General features: G+C 42.3%; 1 protein-coding gene across 1 annotated transcript; it reads right to left on the reverse strand.

Moving 5' to 3' along the window:
- On the reverse strand, positions 1-27,204 carry smc3 (structural maintenance of chromosomes 3). Its single transcript, XM_072671321.1, has 29 exons — positions 27,024-27,204; positions 22,920-22,995; positions 22,595-22,633; positions 21,879-21,946; positions 21,481-21,552; positions 21,138-21,217; positions 20,974-21,052; positions 20,645-20,762; positions 19,551-19,726; positions 18,383-18,463; positions 18,114-18,278; positions 15,971-16,092; positions 14,669-14,882; positions 13,689-13,792; positions 13,094-13,193; positions 12,207-12,367; positions 11,214-11,355; positions 10,315-10,465; positions 9,989-10,141; positions 6,229-6,380; positions 5,971-6,129; positions 4,830-4,937; positions 4,565-4,673; positions 3,900-4,147; positions 3,195-3,407; positions 2,626-2,817; positions 2,142-2,319; positions 1,012-1,118; positions 1-863 (listed from the first exon to the last, which is right to left on the reverse strand). Exons 1-29 carry the CDS (start codon positions 27,036-27,038, stop codon positions 792-794), a joined length of 3,654 nt encoding a protein of 1,217 aa, XP_072527422.1. The 5' UTR covers positions 27,039-27,204; the 3' UTR covers positions 1-791.

Below are 27,204 nucleotides of genomic sequence, written 5' to 3' on the forward strand. Positions count from 1 at the left end.
TACGTTCGGGGTATCTTTATTTTTATCGTTTTGGACGAATGGGTGGGACAGAAACACATGAAATTGGGTAATTAGGTAAAATAGACTACTTTACAATGATCTAAAATAGTCTAGGAAATGCAAAATGCATCAGGGAAGCTACAAAATGAGGGGAATATTTAACAGCTGACTTTTTAAAAAAATTGGACATACAGTTATTTCAAGTTGAACGCTGTTTCCTGAATTCATTCGGGCCTGACTGAGGGAGGGAGTTGTCAGCTTTCTTGTGCGACTTAAACAACATGCCAACACCATCCCACAGGGCAGGTTAAGAGGGGAGACTGAACCTGTGTGACCGCGGCTGTCCGGTCTTGTCTTGTTAAAACAGGTTTAAAATTCTAAACTCGGCTTGTTCACACTTCCTTCTTCTAGAAAACAATAGCGTGTTCGCTCCCTCCCAGTGGGTTTCAAAATGAAATAAATGAAAATCGAAAAGCACAACACATTTCAGCAGAATAATAAAAAAGACATGCCTTTTCAGTGTTTTCCTTTGTGAAATACAGGATGTAACCAAAAAAAACAAACAAACAAACAAACAAACAAAAAAAAGACCCGGCCCGACCTGACCGATCCCACCCCCCAACACAACGACAGCGTACAAAAAAACAGAACCTGCTTGTAATCAGATTAGAAAAAACGGTTACATACAGGTTTCATTCATTCAAACTGAGCAGAACGAAACGTGGGAACTAGAACAGAGGAGAGGAGAAGATCAGGAGACGAGGAGGAGGAGGAGGAGGAGTCTTCATCATTTAGCCATGAGTGGTGTCGTCCTCCACAAAGTCCTTCGCCTGCTCTGCTGAGATCACATCGATGTGACTCACCTATGACACACGGACGGAGAGAGAAAGGGGGAGGGGGGGGGGGTGTGAGAGAGAGCGCGAGAGCGAGCAAGAAAGCCTTTTCTACAAGCTTCAGCTCCAAATTACAGCACAGCTCAGGACCTCACCACGTACTACTGCCCCAAGTTACCTTGTTTCTGAACTTGACTCCGTAGAATTTGTCGGCCGACTCCAGCAGCTCCGGTCTGAAAGTGGTAGTGATGAACTGGGCGTGCCCTGCCAGCTCCACAATCATGTCTACAACAAACAAACAAACAAACAAACAAACAAATTAATTAATAAATAAACAAATAATCATAGCTGAAGAACAGCAAAGTGGATGATTAATATAATTTATTTGAACAACTGCTTGTTTTTCAAGGATTATTATATAATAAGGATTATTTTTTGCCAAAAATAATATTTTTATTTGACAAAACTGCAAATAAGGCTGTGGGAGATCTACTGTATTGCATTGGTTCATATGCGGTCAAGCCCAAAGCTCATGAACACACTGGCACCGTCGTTCAATGTAAAAGCGCAGATTCTAGCCTTAATCATTTCTCGTAGTCACGGATTTACTGGAAACTCCAAGGCAGCAGGCAGACGGTTATATGGCTTTAAAAACGAGAGTATCCAGTGGCTTTACAAAGCTTCCCTAACAATGCTTACTGACTTCATACCTACTGCGAACGCGAGGCCAAACTGACGTAATTGCGAACTAAACGGCGTCAACGTATCCGGCCTTAAACACAAATCTGAAGTTATATATATGGTGTTGTCTCTTCTGGTGGTCGATCGTCTAGAATAAGGCCTGTGTGTTTTCTCTTCAGATGCTTGTGCGTTGCACGAGTGCTGCTGTGGTACGTGTACAAACCCATCTATTTGTTTCATGCCAAGTGATCCATACTTTCGATAGTTTGCTTCTTTGGTAGGGATGCACCGATCCGATCGGGTATTGGGTATCTAGGCTTCAGAACTCAGGATTAGAGTATCCTACAGACATGTGCCTGCAATGGAGGACAACCGAGAGTCTGGGAGAGGGGGTAATGATGTTATGGCCACAGCTGGTCTTTCATATAAGGAGAACTAAGGAGAAGGATTTATCCTGCTGCCTCATGGCAAGGTGGTTTGCACGGTATCGGCTGATACGCAACGGTTATGTATCGGTATTGATATCGGAACAGAAAAAAGTAGGATCGATGCACTCCTAGTAACTTTTAGAAACCTTTCTTAACGTTCACATTTCCTAACGCTCTTCTCGTCCACGGAGGGTCTCACCTGACACAGCTTTCCTGTGCTGGGCGTCTAGGGCCTGGTCGATCTCGTCAAACAGGTAGAAAGGAGCTGGGTCGCACTTCTGGATGGCAAAGATGAGGGCGAGCGCCACCAGAGACTTCTGACCTCCAGACAGCTGCTGCATCTCCCTCATCTCTCCCTGCTTACCTGTGAATGACACCTGAGACAGCGGAGAGAGAGAGAGCGAGGTCGTGAGCGAAGTAGCTGCAGAAATATTCACGTCCTTTAATCATCTGATAGTACAGATAAAGAAAAGAAAAGTCTGGACGCTCGTCTTCCGTAGATCTTAAAGGATGGCGGGTTGAGCAGAGCTGTACCTGAAGCTGGAAGGGCTCTTGGTGCAGATCAGCTTTTGACCATCGCCATCAAGTACGGATGAGGCTGGTTAGCAAGTAAACCAAGCTTTGTAGTCCACTTCTTTTTCGTATTGGCTCAAACACGTAGACAAACACACACTAAGCCTTACCCGGATGCCAACGCCAGTGAACTGGTCAACGCTTGGCACACTGCTCTGAGAGGCGGAGCCTCTCTCGCTGTCAGTTCCGCCCTCGCCCTCATCCTGAGATTGTCCTCCCTCAGCGTCTCCCTTCTTCATGACCAGAGTGGCTTTGCCTCCTGGAACCAGCTTCTGGAAGACCTCACTGAAGTTCTTGGACACCTGCACCAAGGAGATCCAACAGCCCTATTAACCCCATATGCTCTAGGACTCTTATTATTACTACACAGGAAACCACTGGTGGGTCCAAGAAGTTTGACCCATAAGAGCCCCCAGTTCTGAATATTGAAGATTCAAAATAAATGAAATCAGTGAAATGAACTGAGAAGCACCTGTGATGCATCCAGGATGTTGAGTCCTGTAGGTATGTCCTGTAGGTTCTTCATGAGTTAAAGTGAAGGACAAAGTGCTTTCTTGTCTTTTAAAGAGAGTCTATGACTCAACGTGGGCTCTTATGGGTTAAGAGGTTAAATACATCATCCAAACAGATCATGACCAACATCAGACACGGAGAGATCCCCTACAGAGACAAAGCGTACCTGCTTGAAAGTGAGCTGGATGGCCTCATATTTGCGCAGCTCCAGAACATTCATGAGTTCCATGATGGATTTGTAGCCCCTGTCCAGCTCGTCCTGTCTCTTAATCAGCTTCTCCTTCTGCTCGGAGAAGTTCACGAACTGGTCCAGAGCCTTCTTGTTTACATGGCTGTACTTCTTCAGTTCGGTGTTACACTGCTCCAGCTTGCGGAAGAGCTGCAAAGAGAACCAGACAATAAGCTGTGAGCCTATAGCGTAGTAACGGCTCCATCAGGCTCCATTTAGTGTGGTACTGTGGTAATTTATCGTAATCAGAAGCGTATGGTGAAAACTCCCCAAAGATATTTAAAACTGCACAGATTAAAATGACACGATTCTCAACGTCCCCCTCATCGTTCTCGCGAGTGCACAGAGAAATTAATGTAATAGAGATGGAGAGGGGGGATAATGAAGGTGTGAGTCACCTCTGTGTAGGAGGGCTGCGACACAGTGGGAGCCCTATGACAGCAGTGCAACTGAGGGATGCAGGAAGGTGCAAAGGATGGAAAAAGCAAAAGGGCAAAAAACGAGGCAACAGAGCCACCAGGTGAAAGAGTCGAGACAAGATGCAAAGACGAAATGGATGGGGAAAAAAAAAAGGAAAAACGAAGGTGAAGACAAACCCGAAGAGAAGAGTCAGCAAATCAGCAGAGACGTTTTAAGCCGTACCTGCTTGAGCGTGAGCGTCTGATACTTCTCGAAAGCCTCCTGAGGCAGCGAGCCGAGCTCACGGATCTTCTTCATGCACTCCTCTTTCTTCTTCAGCAGCATTCCCTGCCGGTTGGTCATCTTCTCCAGCTCCTTGGTGTCGTGGTTGATGGCATCGTTCTGCTCCTTCTCAATGTTCTTCCAGCGCTCCATGCTCTTAATGTGGTCCTTTATCTCGATCTCGGTCTTATCGATGAGGGAATCCAGGTCTGAGGGGACAGAACATCAAGATGTTTAATGGACAGCTATTAAAGCTAGAAATCAGTCGTGCTAAAAGATGCAGATTGGCTTCCAATAATCAGTCCAAACACTGATGGTTCTGGTTCGGCCAGACACAACTTCCTACCCCAGTTATGATCAATGTGTTAGGACACTCTTGGCGTCTGAGGTTTGCTTCTTCAGAAGTTTGTTCTTCACACTGGAGCTCACAAGTTTACAGCCTCCAAACCCTCCCACACTTCCCTCAAGGTGTTAAGTAACCTCGGGCAGACTTGTTTGTGTGTTTTCTGACACTGTGTATCCACACTCCTCTATAAAAATGGACCTCATGTCTTCAGCGCTGCATCAGTTCCAGCTTTATGTTTGCTTAAACTCACTGTTGATTGGTTAATTGTCTATCTACTCACCTTCCGAGCGAGCCATGGTGTCTTTTATGCGTTTGTTGATGCCGTCCAACTCTGACGTAGTGGCCGTGAGGACCGTCCCGCCTTCCGTCTCCCTCAGTTCATTCAGCTCCTAAAAACCACAAACCGACACACATCAGTCCCTGCCGCTGTGTTCTCTGGTTCTGGAAGTCCTGGAAGACCACAAGACTTCTCAGCGTAGGGCTTTAACTGATTTCTAACTGAGCGGTTAATAAGTAGCTGGCGAACCAGAGTTAGTGTTACCCACCTGTTCCACCTGATCGAGACGTTTGCGCAGGTTCTCGTTGAGATAGGTTTCCACTCTGGTCATAATGCCCTCCAGTTTAATTCTCTCATTCAGCAGCTGCCTGTTGTCCTACAACAGAAAAAACAAATCCCATGGTGGTCAATCGGCTATGTGTCAGTATCGGGCGATTTTCAAGCCAACTGTGCGATCAGCCGATGATCTAGCCGATCCGAAGAGCCGATCAGAGTTGCTGCAGCTCTGTATGAGGTCCCCTTGGCCACAGGACCCTGCAGTTCCTCACTCAAACACTAGACGGACACTACTTATACTTATGTACATGTTTCTCCTTTGTATATGGACATAATTTCACTTATTTCTGTGAAAAAATAAATAAGATGTCTACGCAGTCCTCCGAAGAGGGGCCTGTGGTGGGGGGGGTCAAGGGCAAGACCAGGGCAGACCAGTAAACCTGGGCAACATCAGCTTCACCTACGGATTCATATGGACCCTCTTCAAAATTATTACATAGCGAGATTTAGACCTTAATACAGGCCCAAAAATCCATGAACCATAAACGGAAAGAACGGTCATAACACACCTGACATGAAGGTCAGAAAAATGGATATGTTGCTAATAAAGGCAGTAAATCTCAGTTTCTCTCAGTTGTGAGCCTGCTGCTTGTGGAATTTACTATGTGCTGATGTGTGAGGGTAAATGAAAAGTTTATAGAGGGACGTCATTCCACAGGCTAAGCAAAGACGTGATCCGGTATCGTCTGTACCGGCCTGCGCTCTCATACAATCATATCAGTCTTAATAATTACATGGCTTTACAAGATCATCTCTGCGGGGCTGGATGTAGAGTGGGCGTCAGCAGTGGTTTCATTTACAGCTCAGCATCTCTTGCTGGCTTACTGGTAATTTGCAAGATTGAGGTTCAGGCTCAGGTTCTGGGATTAGGCAAAATGAGCTGGTTTCTCTCCCACCTACTCAGAGACTCTAAGATTTGATGACGTAATTCCGTAAGGCTCAGGTTGTGCTGTGGGCGTGTGTAACCAGAGCGTTTCCACTGGGCGATGCGGCATGGCACAGTAAGAGCTGACTCTGAGTCAGGGTGATGGTACCTCTGGTAACTAGTGTTCGGGAACTGGTTAAACATGCACCTGCTGCAGCTGTCTGATCTCGTCATTGAGATCGTCAACACGACGCTGGTCCTCCAGGCTGAGCTGTGAAAGCAGGTCAGTCCCGAGCTCAGCCTTCAGAGACTCCCGCGTGCTCTCCATCGCATGAAGACTGGCCTCCAGACTCTGCAGACTGCGTTGCTGCAAAAGAGAGGGACGGAGGGTATGAGATGTGAGCTGATGGTAACGTGTGTATATAAACAACCCTACTCATTTTCACTACTGTACTGACTGCTGTACCTTTGGCATGAAGGTTTTCTCGGACTGCTGCCTCTTCTCCTTGAGCATCTTCATTTCGGACAGGATGCTGTCTCTGGAGGCCTTAAACTTCCTTTGCTGCGTCTCAATCTGCTGCATTTGGTTCATTAGTTGATCGATCTCGTTATTGATACGTGCAGAGAGGTTAAAGAAGACCTCCGAGAAATTTCGGCAACCAACATGACAATAGAATATTTTTAATAAAACCAATAAACCCCTAAAGCCAGTAAACCTCCCACCCAATTACACCACCACGTACATTCAGACACATACACACACAAAAACGCCAACAATGAACACTACACGTCCAAATGTTTGCGGACACCCCTCCTAATAACCTGCACCTTTTTCTGTGTAATTGCACTTACACCACTTGTCTAGTCCCTGCAGAGAAGTGCAGCCAATAGAACAGAACTCATAATGCCTTATAATGCCAGGCGTGGGCTAGAGGGGCGCAAAGCCACCCTCAGCATTGAGATGTGGAGCAGTGGAAGAATCAGTGGTGCAATCAAATGCAATGCAATCAAATTCTCGCAGCAATGCTCTTCCAAAAACTAGTAGAAAGCCTCGTTTTTCTTCCCTGGACAGTAGAGACAGTTACTCGAACAACAGAAGCAGGAGAAACTCTCTTTAATACCCTTGATTTCGGGAAAGGAAGAAACATTGAACGAGCAGGTGTCCCAATACTTTTGTCCGTATATTGCAAGATCTTTTATAATAAACAAACATATCAAAACCTAGGAAGATCCCCGTAAACAGAGCTGCATAATACATCCCTATGTTCAGATCACTCAGGCACTCACAAACACACCTCCAGACCACCGTCTCCACTCAGCCCTCCAACACGCCAGATCAGCTCCTGAGTCTATAAATACAGCCGTATTAAGCACCATTAACTGCAAAACTGTCGAGGTTTCTTCTCAGGACTTGGTAGAACTTCCGTGACTCCGCTCCACATTTAGCCACACAACTTTGCTTCATTCTTCTGCTGGGAGTGTAAGAGCAGACGGCAGGGTTATGTCATTGTGTGGACATTCTGAATGGGGACCTAAGAATAGTGCAGACAGCCCCTGGAGGGGGGAGTGCAACCGACAGCGAAGGCTGGAGAATAAAAACAGGATCTGAAGAGAATGAGAGAGAGGAAAAAAAAAATACTACTAATAATAATAATAATAATAAACCCCACACCCCTGTGTCTGACTCACTGCTTCAGCCTAGGAGTGCCACCATGTCATCAGCTGTTCCTCCCACTCTCACTCTCTCAGCCTACATCTTACAGCACATTTGCACTTACACTTACATAAAAACACTGCCCAAGGTTTTCACCCGTCACCCCCACCATGCGTCACTGAATCACGCTGACAGCAGGGTCCGACATAACCAGGGCAAAAAGGTCCCAGTGTTCAAAAAGGTCACATACTGGGGCAAACATGCCCCCAAATCTATTGGCTGAAAAGTCTACATGCCCCACATCCCATATAGGAGCACTGTGTAGATCTATAAGTCCAGACTGTGTCCATCTGTTTCTCTACAGACTCCATTATCAGCCTCCTCTCACCCTGTTTGTTCTTCACTGCTCAGGACCCCACAGGACTGACCACCACAGAGCAGACTGTAGTATTTTCTGGGTGGTGGGTCAGTCATTCTCAGCACTGCAGTAGTGTGCGTTGCGCTTGTGCTGCTGGTGTGTTTAAACACTGTGTCTGTCTGTCCACTAGCTGGTCCTTAGCTGGTAGATGAAGGTAAAGTCAGAGACAGAAGCATCCTCAAGTAGTCCTTCATCAGTGCTCACATTACTCACACACACACACACACACTACTAACACACTCGCCACCACCAGGTCAGTCAGCGTCACTGCAGTGCTGAGAATGACTGACCCGCCACCCAACTACTACCTGCCTGCTCTGTGGTGGTCAGTCCTACAAGGTCCTGAGCAGTGAGGAACGGGGTGAACAGATGTACTACAGTCTGGAATTGTTGATTTACACAGTGCTCCTATACGGGAAGTGCATGAAAGCTGAGAAAACGGACAGCGAGCGTAGATACAAATAGGTGGTGTAAAAGTTCTGGCTGCTCTGGAGATCTTCTAATAATGTTCTTAAAATGGCCTTTCAAGAGTCTAAAGACCTTTCACTTTTTTACTGTTTCCAATTCAAAGGTTCTTCTAATTCACAAAAACATGGTTCTTCGACGACATCGCTCAAAGAACCATTTGTAGCGCCTTTGTTTGAAGCAGGGTACCCACACAGAGCACTTCAACACACAGGACACAATGTGTTTCAGCTACTCACACACACACACAAACTGGAAGTGGGTCACACTGACAACTCTCGCCATCGCAACCCCATCAGATCATCCTCATCCATACACAGATATCACACACACACACATACACACAAACTTCCTGTTCTTCCACACACACACACACACACACACACACACACGTTAATACCAGAATGACAGGGTGAGTCATGCTCCTGCTGCCCTCTCTGGTCCTGTGTCGTGTTAATCAGCTTTGGGCCCCGAGAGACTCTGCTTAAGCACAGAACAGGACACACACTCACAGAGAGGGTTCAGGACCAACACACACACACATATGAATGCATGCCTTCACAGATTAGAACTAACACACAGACACACTCACAGGGCTGAGATTTCACACACACGCAGAGCTTACATCACCTCCGCCTACCCCAGCCTGCGTTAACCTTGACACAAACTAGCACAGTCGCAGATGAATGGGGCGAGTGAGCGAGCGAGCGCCTGCCTCATAATCCTAAAACCTCTTAGAATTCGATCCACACACACACACACACACACACTCACACACACACTTTCACAGTCTTACAGGTCACACGTCCTGAAAGACACAAATCAGGAACAGAAACTGAGGCCAAAAACTGTGGCCAAGAACTTTTCACGAGAAAGACAGGCCAGATTTAACTCGGGAAACGTGGACAGCTGCCACAGAGAGTGAAGAAGCGGGTGAAGGGCACACACTCCTGATCTAGTTACTAGGGCTGTGATGGTCCACAGAACTCACGGTTTGTGAGACCCTTAACGTGAATGAGCCGCTTAACAAGAAGAACTAGGCAAGTCTAGTAAAGCTAGTGTTGCCAGACCTCCGTTGGCTGCATAGAAGGGTCTGTGGCATTTCAACAATGGAGCCCCAAAATCTCTGCGGCTTAAAATGACCTCGATCCCTGTAGCATTTCCTGTGACCCTGCCGGGTAAAGATCTCAAGCCTCGTCCTAAGAGCCTTAAGATGTAGATCTCATATTGACTAGTGCGTAGATGTAAAACACCATCTAGACCCAGGACCTCGTAAACATGGCTTGCGACTAATACCATGTCAGGGATGCTGGTGAGGCCGACGGCGGGCACGGTAGCGAGGTTATTATTATGGTAGTGATACTAGGTGAGGCTGGCGGTCGACTCCTACTAGTCACAGTCCAGAGTTCAGAGCACAACAAACGTGATTTGTATTGTATCAACTGGAGACTAGATGTGGTCTAATAGAGCATGCTGGTCAACATCTCAAACCGCACTGCATCTCTTTAACAGCCAGTGATCAGCGACTCCTAAATTCAGCAACTCCTGAAACTCTCTTCTGCAGTTTGTCTCTTTACGGTTGCCATTAAACTGCACAGCTAGTTCCCCCCCCCCCAGTTTAAAATTTGTGCACTGTATTCATCTCAAGCTCAGGGGAAGCACTGCTGTATTTTGCAACGGGAAGGATATGTTCGATGTTCCTGCGCAGGTTCTCGTTCAGTTTGGCCTCCAGCTCTGAAAGCTCCTCCTCAGCTTTCCGCATGTCCTTCTGAAGCTCCAGGCGAGATTTCCGTGTGTCATAGTACCCACCGGTCAGAGCGCCACGATGACTCACCTGGTCACCTACGCACAAACACACACACACTTGAACTCTGAGAACAGCATTACAGATAATTCACCAGCTCATCAAAAAAGATGGGTAAAAACAGTGAGGGGGCAAACATCTTATTAAAAAGTTTAAAAGGGCTGGCAGCAAACTCCTAAAAGGTCAGCGATTTACGGGGTAAATCTCGTACCCTCTAGAGTGATGCAGTCCATGGTGAAAGCTCGGGCCAGCTGGGTGGAGACCTCCATACTGCGGCAGATGAGGGTTTTCCCAAACACGTGCTTGAAAGCCTTATCGAAGTTTGGACTGTATCTCAGTTTGCTGATCATTGGTATGGCATCCTGAGAAAGGGGGATTAAGAGAAAAACAATTAGATATATAATATATAATAAATAAATGAAATTCTTACTTTGCTAACCCTCCACTTACACTCACACACAACTAGTAAAGTAAATAAAAGTGCAGAACATTATAAAGAGGCCCAGATACACAGGTAAACTCAGTATTGGTAAACACTGTTTTAAGATTATGATTAATGATGCAATCAAAACTACAGGCCTCAACTTCAAATACAGAAGATATCAGTAATGGTTCCTAAATAGAGTCTAACCATGGCTCAACCAAAGTAGGTGTGAATACTGCATTCCTACAGTGTCTTCATTGTAGACATCCCAATACGATGCAGTAGATCAGAATCAGGGCAGATTCAGGCACATTTTACTGGGTTGCGTACTGACTATTTTAAGCCCAGCCCAGTTCTGAATCTTTCTTCTCACTGTACAGCTTCTAGCAGAGCGCCCTCTAGTGTTCTCAAAGGCCCACTAAAGGGACATTATCCACAGCCTGCAGAAGTAAGCGCATCGTATCGTAATATCTGTGGTTCTAGAGCTTTGACTGTGTTTGACTGAGTCACGTTTGTTCTGTTGTCTGATGTTTGGCCCACGTCGTCTAAATCAAATGAGGAAACACACTCTCACCACCATCATCATCATCTTCACTCAAATTGTATTAGAAGCCCCCCGCCCAAAAAAAAACAAAAAACAATTGAGCAAGGCAGCTATCCTGTAAAGCTCACACCACATTGCTTACGTTGGTCTCGGGGTATGCCGTGTCCCTGACGTCCAGTTTGCTGAGAGGCAGGAAGGTGACTTCTCCAGGCAGGTTCATCTTATTGAACTCCATCAGAATCTTGGTGCTCACCTCATCGGTCTCCACGATGTGATAAAACAACCTGCCACAAACACACACACACACACACACAGGACAGTGAGCAAGTTCTGATCTGGTGGAAAAGCGCTCACATAATTAACATAAAACAGAAGCGCAGATCTGGACAGAAGCTAGCAGAGGTAAGAGAGGTAACTGCCCACACTCACTCAGCCCAGTCAAGAAAAAAAATAACCAAGCCACCACTGGGAGATTCTTCATTGTGAAGGTTTTTCCTTGGACTGGGTCCAAGCTTGGGGTTGGGTCGGGCGGTATATCGCTAGTACCGTATTTACAATATTTCAAAATTACAACATGTCTGATGTGTCAGATCTCTGTTCTGTGTCTCACAGCCAAATAACGCTCTGAAAACAGGTGGGGGAAAAAAGCCCACCCATCGTAGTTGTAAATTAACGACACGCTGAGTTTGTTTAAAAGTGAGAATCGAGCAAACCTGGATATTAGAGGCGCCTGAAAACAGCTGAAACCACTCCTAAGACAATTTCTTCGACTCCGGTATGAGGTGTATTGTTAATTTTATAGTTTATATGTGAAAACTGGCCACAGGTGGTTCATTTTGTGTTGTAATTAAACCCAGAGCTCAAGATAGCGGTGTTGTACTTCAGATGTCTTAAGGTTTCACTTTTCTGACTGGATAAAAAGTCCTTTCTTTTACTCAAATTTTATGCAGATGATGGGATTTGTGTTTACTGACACTATTCCTGATATTCCTTTTAGAAAATTTCCTAATCTAAAAAATAAAATGAATAAATAAATAAAAAACAGTATCGCAATATATATCGAATTGTAACCCCTGTATCGTGACCCAGCCTTTTGCCAAGACACAGCCCGAAGTACCAGCAGTGTGCATCTCACCTGGTTCCAGCAGTCACCTCCACGCAGGTGTAGAAGGCGGGCTCGCACTCGAAGTTGTTCATGACGATGCCATGGTAACCATTGATGACGTGCTGATTGATGCCTTTCCGGCGGAAGTGCTCCAAAACCTTGTTAATGCTGTCGATGCCGTTCAGAATGGCCTACATACAAAAACAAATATTTCAGCACTCGGTACAAACAGTACAAACAGGAAATCACTTCTATTTATGGAGTACTTTCTCTTGCAGTGCCCAGCGTGGACGGGTGACCATGACTGTACGCTGACTCATAGCAGAATTTCATTTTTCCTTTAAACCCAATTTTGAGTAATTCCAATTTCCCAGTCAGTAGCTAGAGCTGCCTTATCGAACAGTGCCACCATACTGAACCTGAGCAACACCGCTCTGGAGGCCCTTTGAACATAAAACCACAGGTCGTACGTGTGGTACCACCTGGCTACCTGCTTAGTTAATATGCAAGCAGGTATGTACAGCAGTGTCCAACAGTCCTTATTTAGTCTTAATTAGAATGAGAAGCTGCTTATCTGGGCAGTAAGAGTTTATTAGCTCAGTAAAACTCTTAATAATATTAGAATAAACACGAATAATAACACTCCTACAGAAAGCGGTGGTGGTTCTCCATCACTGTGTTCATCCTCTCTCATGGAGTCTAGTGTTATTTAGAGTTCTCCTCAGATCAACACCTGGTTTGGTGGTAAATCAGGGCTTAATGATGGTAAATCAGGTGAGCTGCTGCTGCTGCTGCTGCTGATGATGATGGGAGTTGAACACAGCCTCCATGCTGGCTGGGGCCGGCCAGGCAAAAATAACAAGCTTATGTGCCAAGCACTGTGCAAGTGTAAGAGCATCTATGCATGTGCGTCCGACCTTTCCAGTAGCTGCACGCAGTAGCTGCTGCTTCTTCTCCAGGTCCTCTCTCTTGGCTGCCAGGGCCTGCTGCTCTGCGTTCTCCTCTCTCCACAGGTAGCTGCGAGGGAAGAGGCAGAGACACACCCATCAGCCCAGCTTAATTCAAGCAGGACTTCGCACAGGGCTCCATGCTATAGCGCACAGTAAAGCCTCAGCATATGGAGGGAGCCCATGACTCGAGACTTATAAATAGCTATCAACAGGGGAGAGCATAGCCTAGGGATGTAAGGCATATGTGAACGAGTGAGCAACAGCGAGGAAGATTGAGAGAGAGAGAGAGTGTGTGTGTGTGTGTGTGTATAAGAGAGAAAAACAGGGAAAGAGAGAGTGAGATGATACTGGAAACAGAAATAAGTGAATTCTCCTACACAGTGTTTCTGTTTGGGTGAGTCATAGACGGACTGAAGCTCATGGAAAGCAGATCGATATGTAGCCGGCCCTGGTGTCGGTTGCCACTGGGCGTTTTAGTCACACAGCGTTGGCAGCCTCTGGCCGTGTTAGTCATGATGTTTGGGAAGAGAAAAAAAGGAGGGGAGGAGGCTGTTGCACTTACTTTCTCTCACTTTGCAGCTCATCCTTCCTGTTCTTCACCTCATAGTATTTCTTATCCAACTCCTCCACACGGGTTTTTACCTCGTTCAGGTCTTGGTCCAGTTTCTACAGCCAGGCGAAATAAATCAAACAAACAAGATTCATGAAAACATCACTGACTAAAACCACTGCCTGAGAAAACGCTTTGTAGTTTTTTCGCTCAGAACGTAGAACGCCAGCCTCCTAGGTGCAATGTTTAGCAAGTCTAATGTGCCTAAACCAAAAACGTGTAAAATTAGGTCTGTGGAATCTGGCTTTGCTGTGGCGCCCAGGAGGGCAGAGAGGGTGAAGGGCATTGCTCAAGAGCCCTACACAGGCCCTGGGGTATCATACCCACATTTAGGTCATGAATAGCTCAGAGCTCTACCAAGGCTTCCTCTCCATATCAGCGATGTTCTGATCAACTGCACTAGGTAACTTTATAGGACAGATGGGCATAAAAGCATCATCAGCATCAGCGGTGGGATCCAGATGGCGAGCTGTTGACTTGGTCGGGACCACGCAAGAAAAACAAAAAATGATCCACTGATGCGTTTTAGTCCTGATTTGCTCAGCGATGAAGATGTAGGTGATGTGGTTAACATGACTCAGATGTCGTCACTTTACTGAGGCATCTACACGCATGAGTGCAGTTCTAATGGAGGCTAGTCCTGAAACACTGTGTAGTAGCGTGGAAGTGTGTGGTTTGGCGTGACGGAGGGTTGAGCAAGCGGGCAGGGTAGCGTTCAAACTTACTCTAACGAACGACACTAACAGAGCGGTTGGTGTGGCGCAACGTAGAACACCACTACCCGTCAGTCAGTGAGCTATAATGCCATTTAGGAGACTGGAGTTCTAGGAGAGCCAAGTTCTCTGGCCAGTTCAGGCTAAGCAGAGTGATGTGAGCTCTTTAAAAATAGAGAGAGAGGAAAAAAAGGAATACAGCTGGCTTCTGATTCCTACATTATACTGCTCCAGGTTCCTCTCCTTGTTGGCCTCGGTGTCCTCCAGGTCTTTGTGGATGGCGGCAATCTGCCGTTTTTTGTCGTTGATGGCCTGGTCGAGAGACTTCAGCTCCTTCTTGATCCACTTGTCCCTCTCCTCTTTGGAGGTGAATTGGCTGCCACGGCCCTGCTTGGCGTACAGGTCTGTGCGCTCCTGAGTGGCCTGTGCCAGTCTGGGGGTGAGTAGAAGACAAAGGCAGACAGATCAGAGAGCATAAAGATAAAAGAACGATGAGGCGCTGTTAGCATACCTTTGTTGCATCATTCTAAATGGTCCTACTATGTTAATTTCATTAAATTCATCCCACTCAGTGCTTTGGACGCTGCACTGCTTCCTGCTTTCTGTGTAGACGCTGGCTTTTTTACAGCATAAACGAGATCTCACTGATTTGTGCAGCACTTTCTTTTGCCCATTCTGAGATTTGGCAAACATTTACTGTCCCAAAAAAAAAAAAAAAAAAAAAAAACAGAAAACAATGCCCTTCATATTCTGAATGATCAATAAGCTGCAATACAGGATGATCTGATGTGGTCCAGGAAACGGAGGTCTCGCTTACAACCCTAGCACACATCACTCCCATTCTCAGGGAGCTGCACGGACTACCAGGAACATCCCACATTAGGTATACAATCCTGCTCCCTACCTTCAAAGCCCTTCATGGTCTGGCCCCTGTGTATGTGAGCAAGCTCCTACATCCTTACCATCCTCCTCGGACCCTCAGGTCCTCAGGCAGCAGCTTACTCACTGTCCCCTACACTCCACACTACAGTCGCCATTATCGACAGCAGATCCTTCAGTGCTGAGGCACCAAAAACTCTGGAATTCCCTACCCTAATATCCCCGGGACTGTACTACCGAGCTCTTCCATAAACTTTCACCTGAAGACCTTCTTCTTTACACAATTGGGTTGTAAAATGTAATATTTTATTATTGCTACTAAACTATTATTATTATTATTATTATTATTATTACAAACAACCTAAAATAATTGTATATAAAATGTGTGGGAGCTACACTCCAATCCTACAAATGGAGGTAAAATGTGAGACACTAGTTTTAGAGGGATTCTACTTGACAAGTTACACAAGATTTGTATGTTCATTTTAAAGATAAAAAAAAAATAAACTTGTATCCTGCAAAATAATAAAAAAAACCAAGGCAGGGCAAGTTGTAATATTTATTAGGCCTTAATCAGATATTTTTTTTGTTTGTTTTTTTGGTCGAATTACATCATCTAACTTAAGCGAAACTCTGCTTCACCTGGCAATGCCTCGTTCCTCCTTCTCCTTCACAGTGTTGAATTTGGGTTCAGTCTCCTGCAGCTCTTTCTGCTTCTCCTCTATCTTCTCCAACAGCTTCTGCCGCTCCTTCAGCAGCCGTTTCTGAGAGCAGGGACGAGAGAAAGGGGGAAAGAGGGAGAAATTCAATGACGGCTGTGCTTCTATTCACTCTGTCAAACTGAGTCACAGCGATACCTTTTGAAGAGCAACGAAATTATCATCATCAGACACAGGCATGTGCACGTGGAGGAAATCTCTGTGGATTTAGTGCCACAAGCCGAGGGAGGAATTCTCACTGAGCCAAGCTGGAATCACGTTCAGCAGAAAAAAGAGCAAATGACGCACTTCAGCTTCAGCCCCCACAACTTCCCCTCCCCACACACAGGTGGGGCTAATCCCTGCACTGAGCCAGGATGGAATAAAGAAGGTCTGACCGGTGTGTGTGTGCGTGTATATTTCACACATACAGGCAAGCTGCGTTTTTGTGAGTGTATATTTCTGGACCGCAGCCCAGTGCAGTGTTTGTAGTCTGTGACGCAGGCGGGGACACTGCGGACCCTCTGTTCACTCCTTTCTGCCAACAAACCCCACAGAGACAGGGCTTTATGCGACGGCTTCATCCAGGCAAATGGGCATCAAACACACATACTATACAATAACTATATCATACGCTAGAACTTTATAGAACTTGTATACTTATGACTGCAATGTGTATTTATATATATATATATTTTTTTTTTTTCTTTCAAATATGCAAACATACAATGTGTGTATAAATAGACTGTGCTTTTCTACAAGCGTCTTAAAGCAGTGAGCTGTTATTTGCTGCTATTTTGCTGTGTTGTTTGTCTGACGCTGTTTATGACTCACTATTGATTTTTTATTTTTATTTTAGAGCAATTCTCTAAACTTAAAAATACATGCCAAGTTATACTGGCTGGTGTATTGACACAAGAAGCTGCTTATCTGGGCTGTAAGTCATTCTGGAAGATTTTTACTATGTCTCATCAAGACATTTTCACACAAGTTTTAGGAATCTGTGCCAATAACAATGAAAAGCTGCTTATCTGGACAGTGAGTGTTTATCTCTACAGTAAAACACTGATATTAGAACATACACACATACAAAATATATGACCTACATACAAAAACAAACATTTGAGCACTCCAGCACTGCTGGCTGTCGAACAGTAAATCGCTCCCAGCGTGGACGGGTGACCATGACTGTACGCTGACTCACAGCAGGATTTTAGTCTTTAAAACCAATTTTAGTCATTTCCAATTTTCCAATCAGTAGCTAAAGCTGCCTTGTCGAACAGTGCCACCAAACTGAATCTGAGCAACACCGCTCTGGAGGCCCTTCAAACATAAAACCACAGGTCGTACGTGTGGTACCACCTGGCTACCTGCTTAGTTAATATGCAAGGCAGTATCTACATCAGTGTACAGGAGAAGCTGCTTATCCGGGCGGTAAGTGTTTATTAGCTCAGTAAAACTCTGATATTAGAATAAACACTAATAATATCACTCCTACAGAAAGTGGAGGTGGTGGTTCTCCATCACTGTGTGCATCATTAGAACATCTCCAAAGTTCTTCTGTTTCATGAAGTCTAGTATTATTTAGAGTTCTCCTCAGATCAACAAATCAAATCAGGGCTTAATGATGGTAAATCAGGTGAGCTGCTGCTGCTGCTGCTGATGGAGTTGAACATCCTCCACGCTGTGCTGGCTGGACTGGGGGGCGTCCAGGAGAACCCTGGAGGAACCGAGCTCTGTTCTTCAGACTAGCTCACCGACAAGATCTCACTACTTTCTTTCTTCAGAATGAGAAGCTCTTGTTTCTCCTTTTTACTGGATTTATTTACGTTCACCTGCATCTGTTCTAAAGAGATCTGGAGCTTTAATGTGTTTTAATGTGATAAATGGTTTTAAAAGATGTGCTTAGATCAGAAACTGAAATCTGAATCTGATATATTAACCAATCAGATCATCAGAGGCCTTCGCCACCAACTATCTCTGGGGGCATTTTATTATAATAAAAGTGTGCTATGATGATGATGATGATTTACATATGAAGGCACGCTGTGTGAGTATATGTGGTGTGTGAGCGCATGTGTGCTGACCCTCTGTTCGCTGTTGCCTGCCAGCTCGTCCTGCAGGTCTTTGGCTTTGAGCTCCAGTTTAGTTCTCTGTTTGATCTGCTCCTGCCGCTCAGCACTCAGCTGCTCCTTCTCCTCCTTCATCGCCGAGATACGAGCCTTCAGCTCCCGCACGACACGCTCGGTCTCCTACAGAGAGAGGGAGAAAATGATGGAGAGGTTACATAACACTCCCTCATACTCGTATGTGAACTTTTACATACTGATGCCTCGAAAATCCATATTAGCAGTACCTCCACTTTGTCCCTGGCATCTTGCTGAGCGTCCCGCAGCTGCCTGGATTTGTCTCCACACGTCTCTCTCTTACTGGACAGCTAGAGGACAGAATTTAGCAGTTTAATACATTGGTGTGCATGGCTTATGAGGTCAGCGCTGTCCACATAGTGTGCAGACAGGTAAATGTATGTGCAGCGGCGGTCCAGCATCATCGTTCCTAAGAGAAAACATCTGAGACTGAAATTTAGGGGTCATTTAGGGGTCATAGCTATGGAATTATGAAGTTTACCATCAGGTTCAACCCTGTTCATCCCTTTTGTTCCTATTGGCACCAAAATGGCACTATGGTAGAAACGGTCTCCCGCTGGATATGCTGCGGTATGAGAACTGATGGTTATTATACCATATACATTCGTGTAATACAGGTATTTTGGGGATAGGAAATGCAACAAGAGAATCTCACCAATTAGTTACTATTTTAAAAACCAAACAATCCATTGATTAATGGAGAAAATCAGCAAATAAAGCCATAATTAAAATGATTTAAAAATCATTTACTGTAAATAAAACAGTTCAAAAGAGCTTTCTGTGCAGATTTATTATTTTTTTTTAACATTTTACACAAACTTCCATTGATAAATAGTTTCAGCTCTAGTAAAGCTTTTGTTCAACCAAAAAAGGGCCCTACTTTCATTCCTTTATAATATTAATAAAATGTGAAATATAAAGTACATAAAAAATAAAGTGAAATACCTAAAGTACATCATGATGCTATATTAAATTTTCTGGGACTGTCATCATAACCCTGAAAATCTCATACTCTTGCAGCCCTAAATTTCACATAGTGCTTGGTCCCCGCTGATTACCAACAAAGATATAATCTGAATACTGACGATCAGCTCTCATAATGGTTACGACAGTTCATAGAATTCAGCTTTCTACGTCGATTTCAGACAACACCTAAACATCAGCTGAAATGAGACACAAACGAGCCTTTTCATCTAAAACACTCAACTGACGAGAGAAATCTGAATGTGAGAAAACGAAACTGACTTTAATGCTGATGAAACGTGGCTTTCATTACACGCCATCTTTCATTACAGTCACATCGACCAATAGAAATTAAAGACTGTATCTATAGGTAAGGCAATTAATGACAGGAGCTGCTGTTGTGTTGTTGTTTACCTCATCGAGTTTGGCGCGCGTCTCGTTGAGCTCCTGATTGTAGATGGTGTACTCCAGGGCTCTCCTCATCTTGTCCCACTTCTGATACTGTGCCAGCTCCTCCTTCTCGTCTTCCAGCGTGTGCAGACGCTCTTCTATGTACTTCAGCAGTTCATTAATCTTCTCTCGCTTCCCCTCTGCAAATATATACGCAAACACTTACTTAACTGAGCACTTCTTAATACATCCAGCTACACTAAACACCTCCATACAGAACTGTATTTCCTTAAAAACACCTTAAAATCAGGCTTTATCTGTAGCAAACATCACAAAAGAAGTGCTGTGGTTAATTTGACGGACGTCAGAGTCCAACAGTGGACAGTGAACAGTGGAATATAAAGACCAGAATTACATCAGACTAAGAAATCTAGCCTAAAGTAACACTCAAGTAGGGGCGACATAGGGCAACATATCGTAAATATCTAGATATTCAAAACCTCTCCATGTTTTTGTCCATGGTTTTGCTTCTAGAGGAACGAGACTGAACTGTTTAAACACTGCAATTAAAAGAGCAGCCTAACGACTTTATTTCAACCTCTCAAACAGCATAATCCAGCACAGTTTGCTGAGTCGTTAACTGTTTATTACATATTTAAAATGTATATATATATATATATATTGTTTAGATAGACTGTTAGAAGTTTACTATTTAAATACACAACTAATATTTTAACATTATGCTTTAATGGTTTTCCATCATATCACATATATTGTCTATCACTTATTTGCTTGTATTTCTTCCTGTGGGGCAGCAGAGTGGTTGAGCAGTTTGACCGTGTTATATGAGCATCTATGAGTAAGCTTCAAATGAAGTGCTTTGCTTACAATATCTCATTTTAAAGCTTAGAATCCTTTAATACCAAATTATTCTGAAAATACTGATAACTGACAATATTTAAAGTTTCTAATCCTGGAACTGAAATCAGAGAAGGATGCAGTAGGAAGGGCAGCAGTAGTAGTAGTAGTATCACCACCACTGGTAAATATTTAAGATTTGTCATGAATTATATAAAGAGAGTTTTTTTTTTTGTCTGTGTATTGAGTGGAGTTATGACCTGTCTCCTTCATCAGGGAGATACTCTCCTCCTTGCGCTCATCGTACACTCTGGTGCCTGCCACCTCCCTCAGGAGCTTCAGACGCTGCGAGTCAGGAGCCGTGGCCATCTGGTTGATCTGCACACAGAGAAACACACAAACACATCTAAGCCAAAACAAGTAAGACTACTAAGATTACTAGCAAGTCTTTCTCATAGTAAACACTGCACTGCACTGTCAGCGCAAGAAAGCGAAAATGAAGATGATGATAAGGAAAAGGCTAGTCGACTGCAGCGTGATTTGTTCCCCAAATAAATAAATAAATAAAATGAAGAACAAAATCTCTCACCTTTCCCTGCTTTACAATGTAGTACGGGTTACTGCGGGAGAAACCCGCGCTCTCCAGCAAGTTCATCACATCGTTCTTACTGAAACACACACGTACTACAGTTTAATCTCTTCCATTTTCCATTACCTAGTAATTTTACAAATAAATATCATAAAATTACTTACGTCACCATTTTCTTGTCAAGGAAGTACTGATCCTTTTTCGCTCCGATCACACGCCGCAGTGACACCTCCTCTTTGTCAATCTGATCAGAGGAGATCGTGGTACGTTATCAATGCAGGACAACAGCTCTGCACAACGATGTTTACAAATGATGTGCTTTTAAAGATACCGTTCCTTTTTTTGTAGATTCATTCAGTCATCAGTAATAGTTTATCTTTTTATTCTTTAATTTATTCTCAAGTTCAGTTTTCAAATATGCTAGATTTATGACGATGCTCAAAATACATCACAATCCTCTACACATTATACAACCATCATTACTGTTTTACTGTTTAGGGGTTTTACCGGCAGCCTGTTGTCAGAGTTGTCGAATATGATTTCCACAAAAGCAGAAATGACTCGAGGGCCTGTGCCTTCCTGTAGATGCAAAAGAAACCCATTACGTCAAACTACGCTCATCAAATCACACTACAGACTACAGCAAAACAAACACAGTAGGCAGAAAGTGATCTATCTGATCGTTAGTAAGAGAGCTGAATAAGAGAGCGACTGTACTGAGGTGCTGCTATCGTGGTTCGTGTCCCATCGCACACTAACCATCGCCTAAACTGGACACACCAAAGCCCGAGTCCCCTCTTCAAGGGTACAATAGCAGCAGCTGTCCATTAAATCATGAAGTTGTGAACTTTAATGCTACAGTTATTTCTTAGAGTGTCGATTAACCACCACCTAGTTGTACTTACATGCAGCAGGGCCAGGCGCTGCTCCGGGCGCAAGTGGCTGAACTCATCACTGAGCACAAACTGAATGGCTGCAAAGAGACAAAATACATCAACCATGAGAGTCACGAAAGGGCCTCGACACCTCAAAGCTTAATATAGCAACTCATTTATTTACTTTCTGACCCAGGCAAGAAATCATTGCTGCGGTCATGAAAAAATAAGAATGCATAAGAGTGACCGTGTTTATATTAAATAAACAACTCAATAACTTACAAAAAGCAGCTACTGCAATAAATTAGACATTTAATTAACATGAACTAAACACAAAGATTTTTTAATTATTACATTTTAATTACTATAGATTCATTAAATTACTAAAATTAATATTAATGTGATATTAACTTTTAGAACATTCTAAATATTACTTTTATTATATCTGCATTTTTAGTCATTTAAGAATTATCTACAGACATACAGATATTATTCCTGTATTTCTATATTTTATTTTTGCAAATGTCTGAATCGGCATAGAGCATATTACAGCTAAGCTACCTGCAACTGAACTGTTTCCAGATTGTTAAAAACATTCATTTAATAAGTAAAGGTACAATTGGGCATAAATTAATCAACTACGCTGCCTCTTTGTATAAGAGATCCTTATTGATTTATGCTGAGAGAGTCTACATTACATGTTCCAATCACTTGCAACTGTTCCAGCAACGGCATCAAGTACATACCGTAAAAGAAGTTACTCTTTCCAGACCCATTTCGACCAACTGCAGAAAATAACAAGAGCAAGAGAAGCTGTGATCACTGTTTTCTAATCGTCAAAATTATATTAAGGAGGTAAAGGAAGATTATAAACGAAATAAATTAATAAACGAACAAGCAATAGTGTCAACACATCCAAGCCAATCACCTCCCTCCACCGCAGGTGACCGCAAAGCCTTAAAGACTCAAGACAACGGAGTAAATCAAAACTGAAGAAATTTTAAACATGCCCGACAGCGCCGTCTACATCCCCATGGAGAAATGTGGCCAACCACAAAGAGGCAAACTCACCGATAACATTGTGTTTGGAGCTGAAGGGGTCCACCACAGTCTGGTCTCTGTAACTGCGGAAGCCCTGGATGATGACCTGCGGACACGGATTACAAGAGTTTACTTCTGTAAAGTTAATCAACAGCTGAATTGTTGGTTTTCAACTTTTGTATCCCTTACTAGATTGTTCATTTCTGCATGTTCTCAAAAACCCATGTAGTCAGGCTTTAGTTTTCTTTATTTATTAATATTTTTTGTTGGTTCACTACATCCCTAAAAATTGTGGACAGTAGAAATCTATCAGGTCATGTTTTTGCCGTATCGCTAATCCACAATGTACCCGTCCTGCAGCCAAATATGGTTTTGTCTGTGTAAAATGTAATTATGTTATTAAGATATTATTAATGCAGCAGCTCTGATCGAACACTAAAGTTTGCAAACAACCAGCACCAACAAATAACCCACTCCCAACACTCATCACGCACCACACTCCTCCCGTTTCGGGTCTAGATTCTGCAACAACTGGATACAGTATTTATATATATATATATATATATATATATATATATATATATATATATATATATATGTTAAAAATATCCCACCATTCAAAGAGCCAGGTATTGTGAATCAAATAAAAAAAAAACTGTGGGCTGAGTGCTTCGTTAGACCTAGAGGCGGCCAATACGCTGGGCGATACAGTAAAAAATTAAATAGATATTTAAAGACATTAACATGATACACAACATTTATTGTGCTACATGCCATCGCAGACAAAATGTTAGTTAATTCCACTACCAGTGTTCATGGTTTTCCTCTTAGAAAAGCATATATTGTGTATCTCGATAACATAATAACAATAAATAATAACGCAAATAATAATTAATAAATAAATTAATAATAAAAAATAACGCAATACGATAAAATACCATCCTACAAATGGCCCTACAAATACAGCAATACTGTAATGTATTATGATGACTTCTGTATTGGAGGTGATACACTATAAGGTTTCATGAGGACACTGGTGGATACGGTCAGCGCTAAATAAACGGTGATCCACTGGACCCTCTATCACACTGGGCAGAATTAGTCCTGTTTAATTGGATGGAGTGCAGCTAATTTTAAGAAAAATCACTGTACTAAGTACGGGATGGTATTTTGGATAGCACTTTTTAAAATATGCTGCTACTGGTGCATTGTGACTTTTTTTGTCATTCTCAAAACAAATATTGTAAAAAGATACTGTGATTTTTCCCCATATCACTCACCTCTAGTTACTACCAGAGGTAGATTATATCTGCCCAATATCATTAATCTTACCCCAGTCTTGAATACACTGAGTGCTGATTGCTCATATAATGCAAATCAATGAGTAATTATTACAATTATTATTGATTGTTTACATATATCTCACAACATTGCAAATACTGCAATGTCAGGTTCCTCCATATATATGTAATTTATATATGTGCACTACCGTTGGGACATTACACCACTTCATACGCCAGTGGTTCAACACAGCTGGATGTCAAGCTCATGGTCATTAACTTATTTATTCATTTATCTTTATTAGTTGGTTTATATAAACAATTAAACGATTATATATAAATATAAATGGTTGCACAATAAATGTGGGCAGGCGCAGTAGTCCGCAGTAGCAATGCCGTGTGAGACTAATTTACTATTTTAAATACTATTTATTTATGTTTTCCTGCTCAATGCAAAAGGAAACTTTGTTTTCATCCGCTGTATCTACCAGAGGTTGATGATATCTGACCATACATCTCCATACATTTCACAGCAATCTTCGATACACAAAGTGCATTATTCATGGCAAAATTATCTGTTTTTATTTTTTAATATCTTAACATATTTCCCAATATTGTGCATCCCTAATATATAATAAAGCAGGGCTACAGAATATTTAATTGTATCATGATAGAATTTTGTTATTGTGATTGACAATATGCTTTTCTAAGCATACGGAGGATATCTGCTGCAAGTATAATTACAAATAGTGGTTTAATCAGACGAAGAGCAGCAGATGGTGAATAATAATAATAATAATAATAATAACAAATAGCTGTATTCAGTACCAGAGAGTAACAGAATAGTCATTGTTCAACAGTCTGTTGATACTAATGTATTCAGTCTGTGATTAATATCGCAAACATTGTGATGTAGTATTTTACCATATCGTCCAGCCCTATATCTACTGCAGTATTATTATTAATAATATTATTAATATTTAATATTATTGTTAATGATATTTTCAATTGCATTCCTAATCCCTATATCTACAGTAATATTATTATTAATATTTAATGTTATTAATATATTGTTTTCAATTGCATCCCTAATCCCTATATCTACAGCAATATTATTATGAATATTTAATATTAATATATTTTTTTCAATTGCATCCCTAATCCCTATATCTACAGTAATATTAATATATTTTTCAATTACATCCCTAATCCCTATATCTACAGTAATATTATTAATATTTAATATTATTATTAATATATATTTTTTCAATTGCAGCCCTAATCCCTATATCTACAGTAATATTATTATTAATATATTTTTTTCAATTGCATTCCTAATCCCTATACCTACAGTAATAATAATATTTAATATTATTATTATATTTTTTTCAATTGCAGCCCTAATCCCTATATCTACAGTAATATTATTAATATATTTTTTACAATTGCATTCCTAATCCCTATACCTACAGTAATAATAATATTAATATATTTTTTCAATTGCATCCCTAATCCCTATATCTACAGTAATATTATTATTAATATATTTTTTTCAATTGCAGCCCTAATCCCTATATCTACAGTAATATAATTAATATTTAATATTAATATATTTTTTCAATTGCATCCCTAACATCGCAAACATTGTGATGTAGTATTTTACCATATCGTCCAGCCCTATATCTACTGCAGTATTATTAATAATAATATTATTAATATTTAATATTATTGTTAATGATATTTTCAATTGCATCCCTAATCCCTATATCTACAGTAATATTATTAATATATATGTTTTTATTGCATCCCTAATCCCTATATCTACTGTAATATTATTAATATATATGTTTTTATTGCATCCCTAATCCCTATATCTACTGTAATATTATTAATATATATGTTTTTATTGCATCCCTAATATAGCTATATAGAGCTGGGCAATGATGAGATGTGATCGTATGGTGATGAACCACATGCTGTTGGAGGACACTGTTAGTGCTTAATAAAGACTGAGAAACTGCAGAATCTGTTGATCTAGTGATATAGTATTTTACCATATCGCCCAGCCATTTCTTTATTAATAAAGCACGCTCTGTTATTATTATTATTATTATTATTATGTTAAACCCAGTTAAAGCCCAAGCAGAAGCAGAAGCAGCACAGGCGCCTGCAGCCTCTGCCTCCCAGCAAAGCCGCCCCACTTTCCTAAAGCCCAGTCTGGATGTCAGGGTATTTTGACGTGTCCCGCAAAGTATATGATTCATTTCATCAATTTTATACAGTTTATACATTAATTTCACCACAGAATTAAGACTAAATCAGCTCCCTGCAGAGGCTGCGTCTCCTCACTGAAAACTTTACTGCAACACAAGTTTGCCAGCCAGCCAGCCAGCGAGCACTAGCCAAACTTAGCTAACCCTATATAAAACATATACACATATACATATATATAAATCTATAATCATATAAGACCTTAATTTAGGTTATTATGTTTTAATTATTTCAGCCGTTAGAATAAGAGGTAGCTAAGGTCAGTCCGTTAGCACAGGCTAGCACTACTAGCTACCTCAGCTCTCGGTATGTTTGGGTCAGTAGCTAGCTAGCGTAGCATACAGCTAGCCAATAAGCCTGCTTTTTTAATAGGAATAAAATAAATAAATAACATAAACACGCAAACAAATGCATGGTATAGAAATATAAAGCTATAATTAGAAGCTGGTGTTTGTTATTAAACTGTTTAGCTACAGCGCCGCTATAAACCGCGTTCAGTTTACCTCAGATTAGCTTAGCTTAGCTTAGCATAGCGTAGCTTAGCATAGCGTAGCCTTCGCAAGACAGTCCCTCATTCACTCACCTGTTTAATGTACATGTTTGCGCTCTGCAGAGATAAGCCCCGCCGCACAGGTAGCTAGGTCAGACACCCTCCTCCTCCTCTGCGAAGAGAAGAAGGGCCCGGATAAAAAATGAAAGCCGCTCCTCGGGTTTTAATCCAGTTTCTGAGCATAAAAACAGAAAATCTCCCTCACGAAACTGAA

The sequence above is a fragment of the Salminus brasiliensis genome, chromosome 25 (assembly GCF_030463535.1).
Source record: "Salminus brasiliensis chromosome 25, fSalBra1.hap2, whole genome shotgun sequence".
In the NCBI taxonomy this organism is placed as follows: Eukaryota; Metazoa; Chordata; class Actinopteri; order Characiformes; family Bryconidae; genus Salminus; species Salminus brasiliensis.

Excerpts from the sequence above, each read along its gene's own strand:
- smc3 (XM_072671321.1), bottom strand. Across the intron at positions 4,148-4,564 it reads CACCATGGCTCGCTCGGAAG|ACCTGGATTCCCTCATCGAT; the intron begins GTGAGTAGATAG and ends CTGTCCCCTCAG. Across the intron at positions 864-1,011 it reads GAGTCAAGTTCAGAAACAAG|GTGAGTCACATCGATGTGAT; the intron begins GTAACTTGGGGC and ends CGTGTGTCATAG.